Here is a 13,388-nt window from a genome sequence, read left to right on the forward strand (position 1 = left end):
CACACAGGGATGTTTAAAATGCAATTTTAGGGCAGTATGCACCAGGATTTTAGACCCTTTGCTTGGGACTGAAACCTCCATGGCTTGTATCCCTTGAAGGTATATGTCTGTTGGGTGAGGAAAGGCCTACTGGACCCTGATTATTATTATTACTTTTTAAAGAAAACCTCTAGTTTCTTTCCCTCCTGTCTGACCTTTCTTATGCCAGATTATTGTATGGTCTTTGTGTTTTTACATAGGCATAGCACTTTACAGCTTATAATGACCTTTCCATATCCATTTTCTAGTTGGATTCCCCTGGCAAACTGAGGGATGGAGTCTTGAGCTAGTCACCACCTAAGGCTTAGACATGTGAAGCACTGGAGCAGGTGGCATTGGGCCCTATGAAGGTTGCCCCAGCAACCTTCTTTTGGAGGTGATGGGTACCAGGGATTGAACCCAGGGGCGTTTAACCACAGAGCCACATCCCCAGCCCCTTATTTTTTTTATTATTTTTGAGATAGTGTATCCATCCCTAAGTTGCTTTAGGTCTTTTGTAAGTTACTAAGGCTGCTCTGGAACTTTCGATCTTCCTGCCTCAGCCTCCCAAGATGGATTATAGATATGCGCCACCTCACACAGCTGCTTTTTCTTTTTCTTTTTTTAATATTTATTTTTTAGTTGTAGGTGGACACAATACCTCTTCTTTCTCTCTCTCTCTCTCTCTCTCTCCCCTCCCCCTCCCCCCTCCCTCCCTTCCTTCCTTCCCTCCTTCCCTTCTTTCCTGAGGACCGAACCTGGGGCCTCACATGTGCTAGGCAAGCACTCTACCAGTGAGTTACAACCCCAGCCCCACAGCTGTTTGTTTATATATATTTATATCTATATATATCTATATAGATATATAGATAGAAGATCCTGTCACCAGTAGCAGTAATTCGGTAAATATGTTATAAAACTACTCATTTGTATCCTGAATTATGTATGTATGTAGAAAATGGAAAAACACTGCGAGGTAGATAGATTTATCTGACTTGTAATTACATGACTTTTCCCCCTTTTATTTTTAAAATAAGAGTTCTTTTTGTTACAAGTATTTATGAGAGTGTCTGGGTCAGGGAAATTCTCAGGGTTAATCATTTCTAAAAGTAAATTGTCACCAGCTGGCTGGGGTGGCAACTAAAAAACCCCACACAAACACAGAAATACATTTTATACACTGAATAGGGGTCAGGGATGCCTCAGAAACCTCAGGTGTCAGCTCCCATGCTGGAAGGCAAGGGAGGCAAGAGAGAGAGAGCATACCCCAAGCCCCTCTATTTATTTAGGAGAAAGACATTTGATACAAAATCCCACCCAAATAAGGCAAGAGATTGGGTTTCGAAGGGTGGAGCCTTTTTGCTTGGTGATGTCTTGTGGTCAGCAGATTGACATCTTGGAAAGCCATACCCATTTCAGGTGCTGTGTGAGATTAGGCTGAGGGAGAGAAAAGGCATACATAGGTTGCACAGCCCAATCAGGCAGTTTAGTCAGGCCAGTCCCCTCATATGCTCAGTGCACATAGCTCACACACACAGCCCATGGATGGCTCGTGACAGTAAATAATTCCAATAAAATTGGTAGAACTGTTATTTCCAAGAACCCCCCTAACCCTCTCAGTATTTCCAAGCATAATTGAATGTTTTTGAGAATTACGTTCAAGCCTTGTATGTTACTACCACTAGTGTGAGACATCATCTCTAGCAGTAGTCAGAAAGATAAGTTAGTAGATACATTAAATGGCAACAAGTTAATCAAAAGCTGTATTATTTCACCTAACTTTAGTTAGAATCTAGACAAATATCAGGTACTTTAACATGTATAGGATAAGGAAGGGAAGAGAATTCATATTGTTCTTAAAGTGCTGTACTCTTGTGCTAAGGTATTACATATATACATGATCCCAAGTCACCATAACAGTCCTTTTAAGTTAGATAGTACCCTCATTTACAGATGAAGAGACTGAGACTCTGAGGTAGGGGGAAGAAAACTTGCTCAAGATTGCATGTAAGCTTGTCATTTGAACCGATTCGCATAACTTGTCTCATTTCAACACAGCTCTTATATCCTTGAAGTGCTGCCTGTCTCCTATTTCATTTAGTTAAGAAGTACACCTCCTTTGTTACCTTTAAATATAGTTAACTGCTATCTGGTAGGATTTAGCGCTTCAAAATCATGGTTGTAGATATATCTATATATTGCATGGAATTGCATGGTGTAGATTTATATACTATATAAAATTGACCCCAGTGACAAAAGCTTGGAGTTCTTTCATTTTAAACAGTTTTGTACAGAGTCTCTACAATTGTTCTGTCTGGAGCTGGAGCCCAGCCATGGTCCTATAATAAAATTTGCTTTGATATTCAGATACTGTTCATACTGGGATGCCTCAACAGTTTGATTCTTTGACTGTTAATGGCTTTATGAGAGAGGGCTTTGATATTTGGATGGTTCTTTTTCAAAACTATTTTTTAGCTTTCCACTTAGACATGGTACTTTTTTGAATTGAATATCATTTCTTGAGTTTTTTCCTCCTTCCATCTTCTGCAGAAACAAAGTATGCTCTGCATAAAATATCAGAGTTTTAAATATGTATAGGCTTTAACTATTTGTGGAAATAGAGAAATGAGTCAAAGATGTAGGTAAAGAGCTTAAGTTGATTTTTTTTTTTTTAATAGAGCTTTATAGTTAAACATAGCAGTTGGATTCATCCCGACAAAATCATAAATTTGATTGGTTCTTTTTAAAGGTGAAATTTCATGTGGTATATTTATGTATACACACAAGGTGATTTTTGAAGGAATTCACTGTGCTTAAAATGATTTTGTTGTCAAGTAAGCTGGCCTTCAACACATTGGTAGTGAGGCGCACAGCTGCCTTAGATGTAGGAAGATCAAAAGCCTAAGTACTAGTTGTTTTTGAAGACAGGAAAATGATAACTACAGACTGTTTCCATCAATTTGAAATAAAATGAAAAAGGTAGTTGTGAAATGTGGTAGGACTTAATTTAATTATTGCAGGAACTTTGTAATATTGAGCCTGGGTAGTATTGACAGACAATAAGTTTAAAGGAAGAGCTAATTTTGGAAAAAAATTTGTAAATTTAGAAGTATTGGATTTTAAATGATTAAGTACAGTAGTTAAAAGCAAGGAGTCTGGCCAGATTGCTTGGATTCATAAGTAGATTTTACCTGTACTTCTTTGGGGGAAAATGACCTAATTTTTTTGTGCCTCATATTATCCATTTGCAATGTGGGGATAGAAGGTGTAGGTGGTAGGCTCTGCCTTATATGATCATTACAATAATTAAATGATGAAAATTCATGCAGTGTGTATAGCACAATCAGATCAAGGGAAGCATTCAACAAACGTTTGCTACTATATGTAGTATTCAGCTGTAGAATGTAAATTCAGTGCAAAATATTGAAGCTGGTGATAACACATGTTGGTCATAAAATAGTGGAGCTATAAGAAATCTTTTGCGGGGCTGGGGATGTCGCTCAAGCGGTAGCACGCTCGCCTGGCATGCATGCGGCCCGGGTTCGATCCTCAGCACCACATACAAACAAAGATGTTGTGTCTGCCGCAAACTAAACAATAAATATTAAAATTCTCTCTATTCTCTCTCTCTCTCTCTCTCTCTCTCTCTCTCTCTTCCCCCCCTCCCTCTCTCTCTCCCTCTCTCCCTCTCTCTCTCCCTCTCTCTTAAAAAAAAAAAGAAATCTTTTGCATGAATATTTTTATTTGCAACACCTGTTATTTTATGCTTGCTGTGTAAAGGGGTAATTAAACTTCTAGACTGATTCCTAAATTTTATATTGAGTAGTGGTTTCCCACTGATAATTTATATTTGATTGGTTCTTTTTAAAGATGATTGCTTGGTTCCTTTTAAAGGTGAAATTTCATGTGGTATTTATATATACACACAAGGTGATTTTTAAAGGAATTCATTCTGCTTAAAACGATTTTAAGGAATGACTTGGCCGTCAGCTTTTCTATCCCAGCTGTCATCCTATTAACAAAATTTCCAATATTATTCAATTATCCTATAATAGTTTGATTCCAGAGATGCTGGACCTCTCTCTGGCTCTAATGAAAAAATTTCATCAATTTCAAAATATGGTCTCTGGGACCAGCACCTAAGAACTTGTTAGAAATTAGGGGACTCTACCTCAAGTCTCCTGGTTGAGAAATTCTGAGTGTGGGGTCTGTCAACCATTATTTATAACACACAGGTTTAAAGTTTGACCTCTAGTGTAGGGTTTCCAACTTCGATTACTTCAGAAGTTAAAGCATAGAATGCAAATGAATCAGATTTTTCAGAATGGGAATGACTTTGAAGTTAAGATCATATGCCACATCTGAAGAGATCAACTGTAATCTAGTAGTAGTAGAGAGACTTACAGACCCCATATTGATAGATATTGTCTTTATAATAGCTTCTACATCACTGGCAACCATTTTGAAAACCTTTTTTTTTTTTTGGTGGTACTACGAATTGAACCCAGGGCCTTGTGCATTCCAAGCAAGCTTTCTACCATCTGAGCTATATTCCCCAGTCCCTCTGAAAACATTTTGACACAGTTGTAGAAACCAAAGAAACTCAAATAAGACAAACGTGGGAAATGTGACACTAAGTTTGTCATATTTTATGTAGAAGCTTAAAAGTATTTTAAAACTTGCCTCATTATTACAGATTATCCTATGATAAATTGTAGGTATATTTTTGGTCATGGGATAAAGGATGGTTTTGATAAATAGGTTCTCCAGAAGAAACTGCAATCTTTCATGAGTAGTGTTTCTCTGAAACCTAACAAAGTATAATTGTTTAACATATTTTAACAAATTAACAAAGCATAATTGTTTAACATAACATAGTATAATTGTTTAAAACTTTTTCAATTTAATAGGCAAACAAGCATTCTTTACACTTATTACTTTGATTTACTAATGTACTTCTATAGTTTCCTTTATATTTATTTGCCATTTATATTTTTTATGTAAAGCTATAAGTACCTATGTCTTTTTTGAGTTAAAGCTACAAGTACTGATGTCTTTTTTTTTGAGTTATTTGAAAGTTCTTTTGCATTTTAAAAAAAAGTTTGTTATAATGCAAATTGCCTTTCCTAGCTTTTATTTGTCTTTTAGTTTATTTGAAGAATAGAAGTTTTAAATTTCTGTAGTCAAATCCATCAGCCTTTGCTAAATGTCCCTAAAAATTTCCATTGGGGTTCGAATTCGAATTAGATCAAATCTATAATAACTCTCAATAAAGATTTTTGGCTGACATCCCAGGCATGCACATAGTTACTACTGTGAACCCTGTGAATAGGATACTTGCTTCCCCACCACTAAAATCAACAGCATCCATTCATTTAATAAACATTTATTGAATGCTTGCTGCATATAGAGAGACTGTTCAGTGTTGGGAATACATCAGTGAGTAAAACTAATACAAATTTTTACTCTTGAAACTTGCATTGCTGAAGGGAGTCAGTGCACAAGTAAATATATGATGCCAAGGTTTAAGTACTGCAGAGGACAATTAAAACAAGGTGCAGGAGGGGCTGGGATTGTGGCTCAGAGGTAGAGTGCTTGCCTAGCACCTGTGAGGCCCTGTGTTCGATCCTCAGCACCACATAAAAAATAAAATAAAATAAAGATGTGTCCACCTTTAAGTAAAAAATAAATATTTTTAAAAATATTTATTTTAAAAGGGTGTAGGAAAGCAGTGATTGGTGCTAGAAGCTACAGCAGCAACTTTATTATTTTTGTATTGGTTAAAGAAGATTTTTTTGATAAGGGACCTCAAGGAAGTAAGGGAGAAGGCCCAAGGATATCTGGGAGATGAAAGTGTTCAAAGTTGAAGAGTCAGTACAGTAGCCAGAAGTAGAGTGTCTGGGCTGTTAAAGGTACAACTAATAGTCTGGAGTGGCCAGAATAGAGTACATGAAAAATAGTCATAAACTTTATAGGTTCTCAACAGGAGGGGTGACTTGATCTGATAAGATTTTTAAATGATGTTTTGGCTGCTTTTTTGAGGCTACGAAGTTCTGGAGGCAGGAGGATCACTGAGGAGGAGGATGCCACTTCCAGGTGAGATATGGTGATTGCTTAGTTTCAGGCAACACAGAGGTTTGAGAATGGATGTATTTGAAGGTAGAGGCAAGTTTTTGAGTGGGAGAGAGGTGGGGAAAAGGGAGTGTTTTCCCTTGAAAAACTGCAGAACCAAGTGTGTTGATTTTGGGGGTGGGGTGGGGGTTGATTTTTTTTTTTTTTTTTTTTTAAACCAAGGAAGGGGAAAACTAGGAAAAGCAGATTTTTAGAGGGATATAAGAAATATACTTTTGTGATATTTCTTATATAGGCAACTTTGTGGCCTTTTTCTGTGAAAACTACTTGCATAGTTTCCTTTCCCCTGCCCCCTTCTGGGACTTTATGATAGTCAGCTATTGCCTGGAAGAAAAGATCTTTGCAGGGTTTTGGTGTTTGCAAGTAAATAACTTAATGGATTTCCCTCAGTATATAGCTTGTTGCCTTTGGATTCCTACTTTGAGCTTTATAACTCTTACTGAGTGAAGCCTCTGGCCAATTTGCTGATACTTGATGTTGTGCAGATGTCCTGATCTGAGGAGGGATCTTCTGATTATGTCACATTGCTTTTCTGTTATGAGAAGAGTTGCTTATTGAATAATCTGATGCAGTCTGTAGTTCTTTCCCTGCCAGTTAATACCACCTTTTATCATTTGATCATCTGTATTCTCATTGCCAACTTAGTACCCTAGGATAGCAAATACAGTTGTAGTTGTCTAAACTTATTTCATTGAAATTTAATGAAAAATTTAAACTTTGCTGGGGGGATTGATAGCAAGAAACCTTTCCTCTTTAGTTATTGAAGACTGCATATGGTACAATAGTTGGAAATGGAAGTCTATCTTTTCCTCATTTGTTTCTACTTTTATTTGTATATGTATATATTTCATCTTAATTGCTTTTGGTTATTGGAAATTTCTGTAGATATTCAGGTATTATTCAATATTAGTTTCTGTGATTCTTTAAAATTTGTATTTTAATGAATATGAAAAGGAGAGTTGAGGGAGTACAAATTGATTTCAGTAATTATCTGCTTAAACTAGAAAAAATTATTTTTCAAAACCTAGTGCTAGTTCTTTCTGTTCCATCATAAGTATGTTCTCCCAGGCTGGGATTGTGGCTCAGCATTAGAGCACTTGCCTAGCATGGGTGGGACCCAGGTTCGATCCTCAGCACCACATTAAAAAAATAAATAAAGGCATTTTGTTGTGTCCATCTATACCTAAAAAATAAAAATAAAAAAAAATATGCACTCCCATTTTATGCAGTTTAATATGTATGTATTTATTTCTTGATTAAACTCATCCATTTATGACTTTATTTTTAAAATACATACGTGATGATATTGTACAGTTAAGCAGTTATTACTACCAAGATCACCTCCATCCTATATTGTAAGTTGTCATTTTTCTTGCTTTTTTTTTTTTTAAAGTTGTTTTGCTTGTGTTTGCCTAAGAAATTATAAGATTAACAGATATAGTCTTTTGGTAGGGGCAGAAATGTGAAGGAAATCGCAAAACATGTATTTGCTGCTTCTAAATTTTCCCCAGGGAATCTCTAGGTTACCTTCTCTTATCTTTAAACTTTACAAAAGCTGTCTATAGAGCTTGGATTTTAAACATTGTATTACTAATATTCATATTTCATGTAGTTTATTTATTTTCCCTGTATCACTGAATAGATACACCATAATTCATTCACACTTCTCTTGCTGTACACTGCAATACCCCCTACCCCAGTTTATTTAACTTAAAAATAATGATCAATGCTATTATTCTGAACATTCTTGAACTTGCCTTCTGGTATATGTGCTAAAGATTTTGGGGGTGAGTTCATACTCCTGGTTATACTCCCATGGACATAGTATACCATTCTGTGGTTAAGTATGCAAATCCTCAGTTTTACAGGATGATGACTATTCTTTTATGTATTGCTATCTAACAAATCACCTCAGCCTGAATGGCATATAATAGCTATTGCATTTTAGTATATTCTGTGAATCAGAATTCTGGGTACAGTTAGAATGGCTTGTCTCTGTTCAGGATTCTTGGCCCTTGGTTGGAAAAATCCAAAGGCCTGGGATGGAAATGGCTGGGACTAGAGAATCTATTTCTAAGATGATATCATCACTTACAAGCCAGGCACCTTTTCTGGGATGATTAGAGAAGGCTTTGCTCCCCTGGGACCCTTGACATTTACATCAAGGTAGTCTCAGGGTTATAAGTTTTCCTACATGGATCTTTGTATTCAGGGGACAAAATAGAAGCAGTGTGTTCATTTAATCTATGCTGTGATGTCACCCCAAATACCATATTTTGTTGACTGAAGCAGACATGAGCCCTCTCAGTTTCAAGAAGAAAAGACTCTACCTTTTGATGAGGAGTGTCAAGGAATTTGTATCCCTGTTTTAAAATACATTAAAATACAAATTTTTGTTTTTATACCTTTAAAATGTATTTTTAACAGTATTATAATACTACTATTGATGACCGAGATTATTTTAAAGGAATTTTTAAAAAGCTGCAACCATGGGTTTTTTAATACAAAAATAATATAATTACATAAAGCAAATCTTCAATGTTAAATTGAAAGAAAAATGTGCAACTTTTTCATGTTATGGAGTTATTTTGGAGGACTGAAGACAATTTGGAGAACTATTAATGAAAATTTTTTAGTGGTAAGATTGAAATTGCATTGTATTTATATGGGTAAAGGGAGCCAGTGATAGAGGCTGAACAAAAAGTGTCACAGGATGAAAAAGAATCGACTTAGCTGTTCCTGATCTACTTTTAGTATTCTGTCTTAGCAGAAAACATTGTTATAGTTTTAATGTTTCCTTTGAAAACTATATGTATTAGGCTTTATTATTATAAAGTCTGAGATACTACTTTTTGATAGAAAGTCCTCCTAGTTTGAAGTTGTTTTTGATTCTCATTCTGCCTAAAGTCTTGATAGTCTTAAATACATAATTATTTATGTAAGAAAAAAAGAGATAGAAAGGAGGTGGGGGGAGAGATTTGGTTTCTGAGTGTTTCTCTTTTTTAATGATTTCTAAAATTAGTAATATGAGTTATGAATTTAACCAGGATATATTCAGTGAATATATATTTCTGTTATAATTTCCAACCCTTCATACTCCTTTTCTGTTTTAGTGCATTGTAAGTACTGTGGGGGATAACTTCAGTAGATCTGTGGCATTTGCTTGGTGTTATTAGCAGCTTAAGTTTTTTATGGTCACCTTCTATGATGACCCAAGAGATCCTTGAGAAAACTTTAAATGTGGTCAGTTTGATGTTTAGTAGTGTCTTTATTATTTCTGCCCCATCACAGTGATTCTCCGTTGCCTTCCCTGGAGCTGTTTCGATTATTCAAATCTAATTTGGAGATGAGCAAGAATATCCTGCAAATTTGTTCTTCGTTCATTATAAAATAGTTAACATTTAGTTTGTTAATGTTAATATCAAATATTAATATTTTGTTCATTGTTTAGTTTAGAATCACTTGTGTTCTCTGAAAGCTATGTATGCCATCATATACACCTCTAAAATTGTCTTTATGTGTAGAAGGTGTACTTTCCTTGGGGTTTCTGTTTGCTTTCAGGGACAGTACAGTGGAGGATGAGTTATGCTCTCTCCAGCTTTTTGCTGTCTTCTATCTGTGCAAGAACTGGCTTATAACTGCCTTTTGCTCTTTAAAATACTTTCTTTCCCCTTAAAAATGTAGCTAAGTTTGTTAAAAAAAAAAAAAAATTTGAACAATTCAGAGGTCTTTAGTACAGGGTTCAGGGAGATGGACCTAGACCTGGACAGATCTTTAGAGATTATGTAAATTAAAAGGAGAAAGTGTAAAAAAAATTGTTTTAAGCCTCATTTGGACAGGATCTTTATGGTATAATTCATAACTTTCGTTGGGGAAGATATTTGTATTTCTTTTAAAATACTGCTGCATTTGTCTGATGAACTTCATTGGGATTAAGACTTCTGGGAAACCAGTTTCCTATCCACCTCAGTTGACTGTCAGCTGTCAATCAAGGGTCTTATGGCAGTTAATCAGACATTTTCATTTTATTTAGTTAAATAATTAGCCATTCCTTTTTTCCTAAAAATATTCCTAATAAGAATTTGTCTTTGCATTAGTAGACCTTCTCCCTTGCTTACAGATTGAAGTAAAATACTGGCATGTAGTCATAAGAGAACTGTCTGGGGAAAAATAGTTTTAGTTATATCAACAATTTGGAACTCCAAGGGGGGGGATTTAAAAAATATATATATATATTTTTAGTTTATATATTTATATTTTAGTATATATATTTTAGTTGGACACAATACCTTTATTTTATTTATTTATTTTTGATATCTTTATTTTTATTTATTTATTTTTATGTGTGCTGAGGATCGAACCCAGGGTCTCACTCCTGCTAGGCAAGCACCCTACTGCTAAGCCACAACCCCACCCCCAATGGGGGGCGGATTTTGATAGTGTCTTTGGTTCAGTGGTAGACTGTTTGCCTTACATACACAAGGTCCTGAGTTAAATCTCTAGTACCGCCTAGGACCCCCCCCCCCCCAAATACCCCATCCCCATTGGGAAAAATGTTTTTCTAGTTTTAATTTATTAAGTTAGGAAATCTGTATCCTCTTTCATCTTTAGAATTTTTGAGAATCAGATTATTTTAGAACTAGATGTTCTAGAATTGTCAAGTTTCTGAGGGTCTCTTTCCAAGCAAATTCTGAGTCTAATGGTAGACAAATTAATAAATATTTAGTTCAATAATTCATCAGCTTACAGGTGAGTAACTTCATCAAAGAGAGACAGAGCACACTTTGACACCAGTTGTTCATTACTAATTTTGTATGCACATTATTTAATAAAGTAACATGCCTTAATGTATGAATGAAATATTTAATCTCCCAAACATTTGGGTAGAATTTTAGAACTGGAAGGACCCTTGTGATAAGACACTGAGTTTTGCACAAGTAGAAACTTGAAAGCTATGCAGATGTAGAGTAGATTGCTGGTTTTGATTTCCTTTAAAATGGTGGAATTCTTTTTACTCACTGTTCCATTTTGGTGATCAGTTTATGTTTTCTTGTTATAGTTCCTACTTATCAAGATAAGAATAGATCTTAAGGCAGATTTTTAAAATATTTTAATTGGGGAAAATGTCAAACAGTAATAGAAAGTCTTTCTATGGAGCAGTAAAATACTTTTTGAAATTTTGAAAAGATTGTTTTTTATGCCCCCAAAGTAATTTTAAACATTAGCATGTAACTTTTAGTTTGTTTAACTCTTATCAGCTTGCCCTAAGAGCTTGTCAGATTGAGTTGAACTAGAACTCTGGGCAAGTTGTTGAATCTTTCAGGGAAACACCCCCCCCACACACACACACTTATTTTTTTGTACCAGAAATTGAAGCCAGGGGCTCCTAACCATTGAAGTACACCCCCGTACCCCTAATTTTGAGATAGGGTCTTGCTGAGTTGCTGAAGCTGGCTTTTGAATTTGCAACCCTCCTGCCTCAGCTTCCCCAGCTGCTAGGATTACTGGTGTGCGCCACTACACCTAGCTTAGGTCCCATTTTGGTTTCACTTTGCTCATTTAAAAATTGAGAGGCTTAGCTGGGCGCATTAGGGTATACCTGTAATCCTAGTCACTCAGGAAGGTAAGAACAGAGAATTGCAAGTCTTAGACCAGCCTCAGCAACTTAGCAAGACCCTGTCTCGAAAATAAAAAGGGGATGTGGCTCAGTGATAAAGTGCCCATAGTTACCACCCCAGTCACCACCCCCCCCAATTTTGAGATGCTTAAAGATAATCTCTGAAGTTTCTTTCAGTTTTAAAGTTCAGTCACCTTTTGAAAGGGTATTTTAGATTTTGACTTGGCATTATGATTTAATCAAGATCCTAAGACTTAAAGTCTCCCAAGACTTAAAGTCTAGGTAAGAAAGATTTTATATATCTAAGGAATAGAATTTTACTGAAGTATCTAGAGTGAATTAAGTCTTGCAAACATTTATCTGGGTATATCTATTCTTCCCCCATATGTTGCATATTCAGGATATGTTTTGTGCTGATGGTTACAAGTTTGTCACATCTTGTAAATCAAGCACCTTGAAGATTTTTTAGTTCAAAACACTAGTTCTAAGGATGAGAGAACTGAACTATATTTAAAGGACTTAATTTGCACATGATCTACAATAAGATAAACCCTTGAGCCTATAAAAATATAATATATAATAATACAGTAAATAAAATAAATATAAACAATATATGATATAATATATATTAATATATAATGACAATAATAAATATAAATAAATAATATAATAAATAAGGTGAGACTTGTGTCTTCATACCTGCCTGGAGGCTCACAGGCTTGCATATGCCTAACTGAAACAGAAGTAACCTATCTTTATTACATGGATAATCTATATTCTCTATACTCTTAGTTACTTTTCTGTTCTACTTTTAAAAAAAAATATTGGGTAACAGCTTGATCTTCTCCCTTGCTGTTCATTTGAATAAGAATTTGGTGGCTTATTCAAATAATCTGGAAAAGTATGGGGATGGTAGGGCAAAAAGGAAAGACGGATTGGGGAAAGGTAAAGTTTTTGTAGTCTGTTAACATTTTGTTGTGGGAGACTATTCTGTGTGCTTGATATTTTTGCAGCATACCTGGCTTCTACCCACAAAATACCAAGAGTCACTGTCCCTTCATTTGTGACAACCAAAAATGTCTTCAAATATTGCCAGGTATTCTCTGGAGAACAAAAGCACCCAGATTAAGAATAATGGTGAAATCAAGTCATATTCTTAGAAATATTAGAAATACTTTTGAAGGGAAGTCATCTTTCTTACGTTTATGTAAAGTTCTGATGTTTAGATGATACAGAGAAAGGTTAATTTCTGGAATTCAATGGCCTTTTTTTTTTTTTTGTCTTCCATATTCTTTGTAGTTCCATTTCATTTATTCATGTTTAAAATTCTCTGATTTACCTTTTTATTGAAGTGTTAATTATGAAAATAAAACACACTTAGCAATTTAAAACAGTACAGAGGGCTTTTAAATAAAAGTCTCAAAACAATGCGAACAATTTGTTTTAAAGTCTTTTTGTTTTCACATGCATTCATTTTTGGCATTTTTCTTTATTAACTATACTTGCATCATTGGGGATTGAATTTAGGGGATGCTCTACCACTGAGGTCCTGGGAGTGTTTTGTTTTGTTTTTAGACAGAGTCTCACTAAGTTGCACAGGCTGGCCTTGAATTTGCAATTC

At 35.2% G+C, this 13,388-nt stretch overlaps 1 protein-coding gene across 9 annotated transcripts in view; it reads left to right on the forward strand.

Moving 5' to 3' along the window:
* Positions 1-13,388, forward strand: part of Kansl1 (KAT8 regulatory NSL complex subunit 1) — a 180,179-nt gene that overhangs the window by 102,424 nt on the left and 64,367 nt on the right. For 6 of the 9 annotated variants that reach the window (XM_046421033.2, XM_046421035.2, XM_046421059.2 and 3 more), the window contains one exon: positions 6,061-6,114. The exons of the other annotated variants lie outside the window; for them this stretch is intronic. In XM_046421033.2, coding sequence (XP_046276989.1) covers positions 6,061-6,114 — 54 coding nt within the window. The remainder of the gene's footprint in view (positions 1-6,060; positions 6,115-13,388) is intronic. 9 annotated transcript variants of the gene reach the window in all.

This window comes from Marmota monax, unplaced genomic scaffold (genome assembly GCF_021218885.2).
Source record: "Marmota monax isolate L192 unplaced genomic scaffold, Marmota_monax_Labrador192_F-V1.1 WCK01_AAM20220418_F8-fsc00322, whole genome shotgun sequence".
In the NCBI taxonomy this organism is placed as follows: domain Eukaryota; kingdom Metazoa; phylum Chordata; class Mammalia; order Rodentia; family Sciuridae; genus Marmota; species Marmota monax.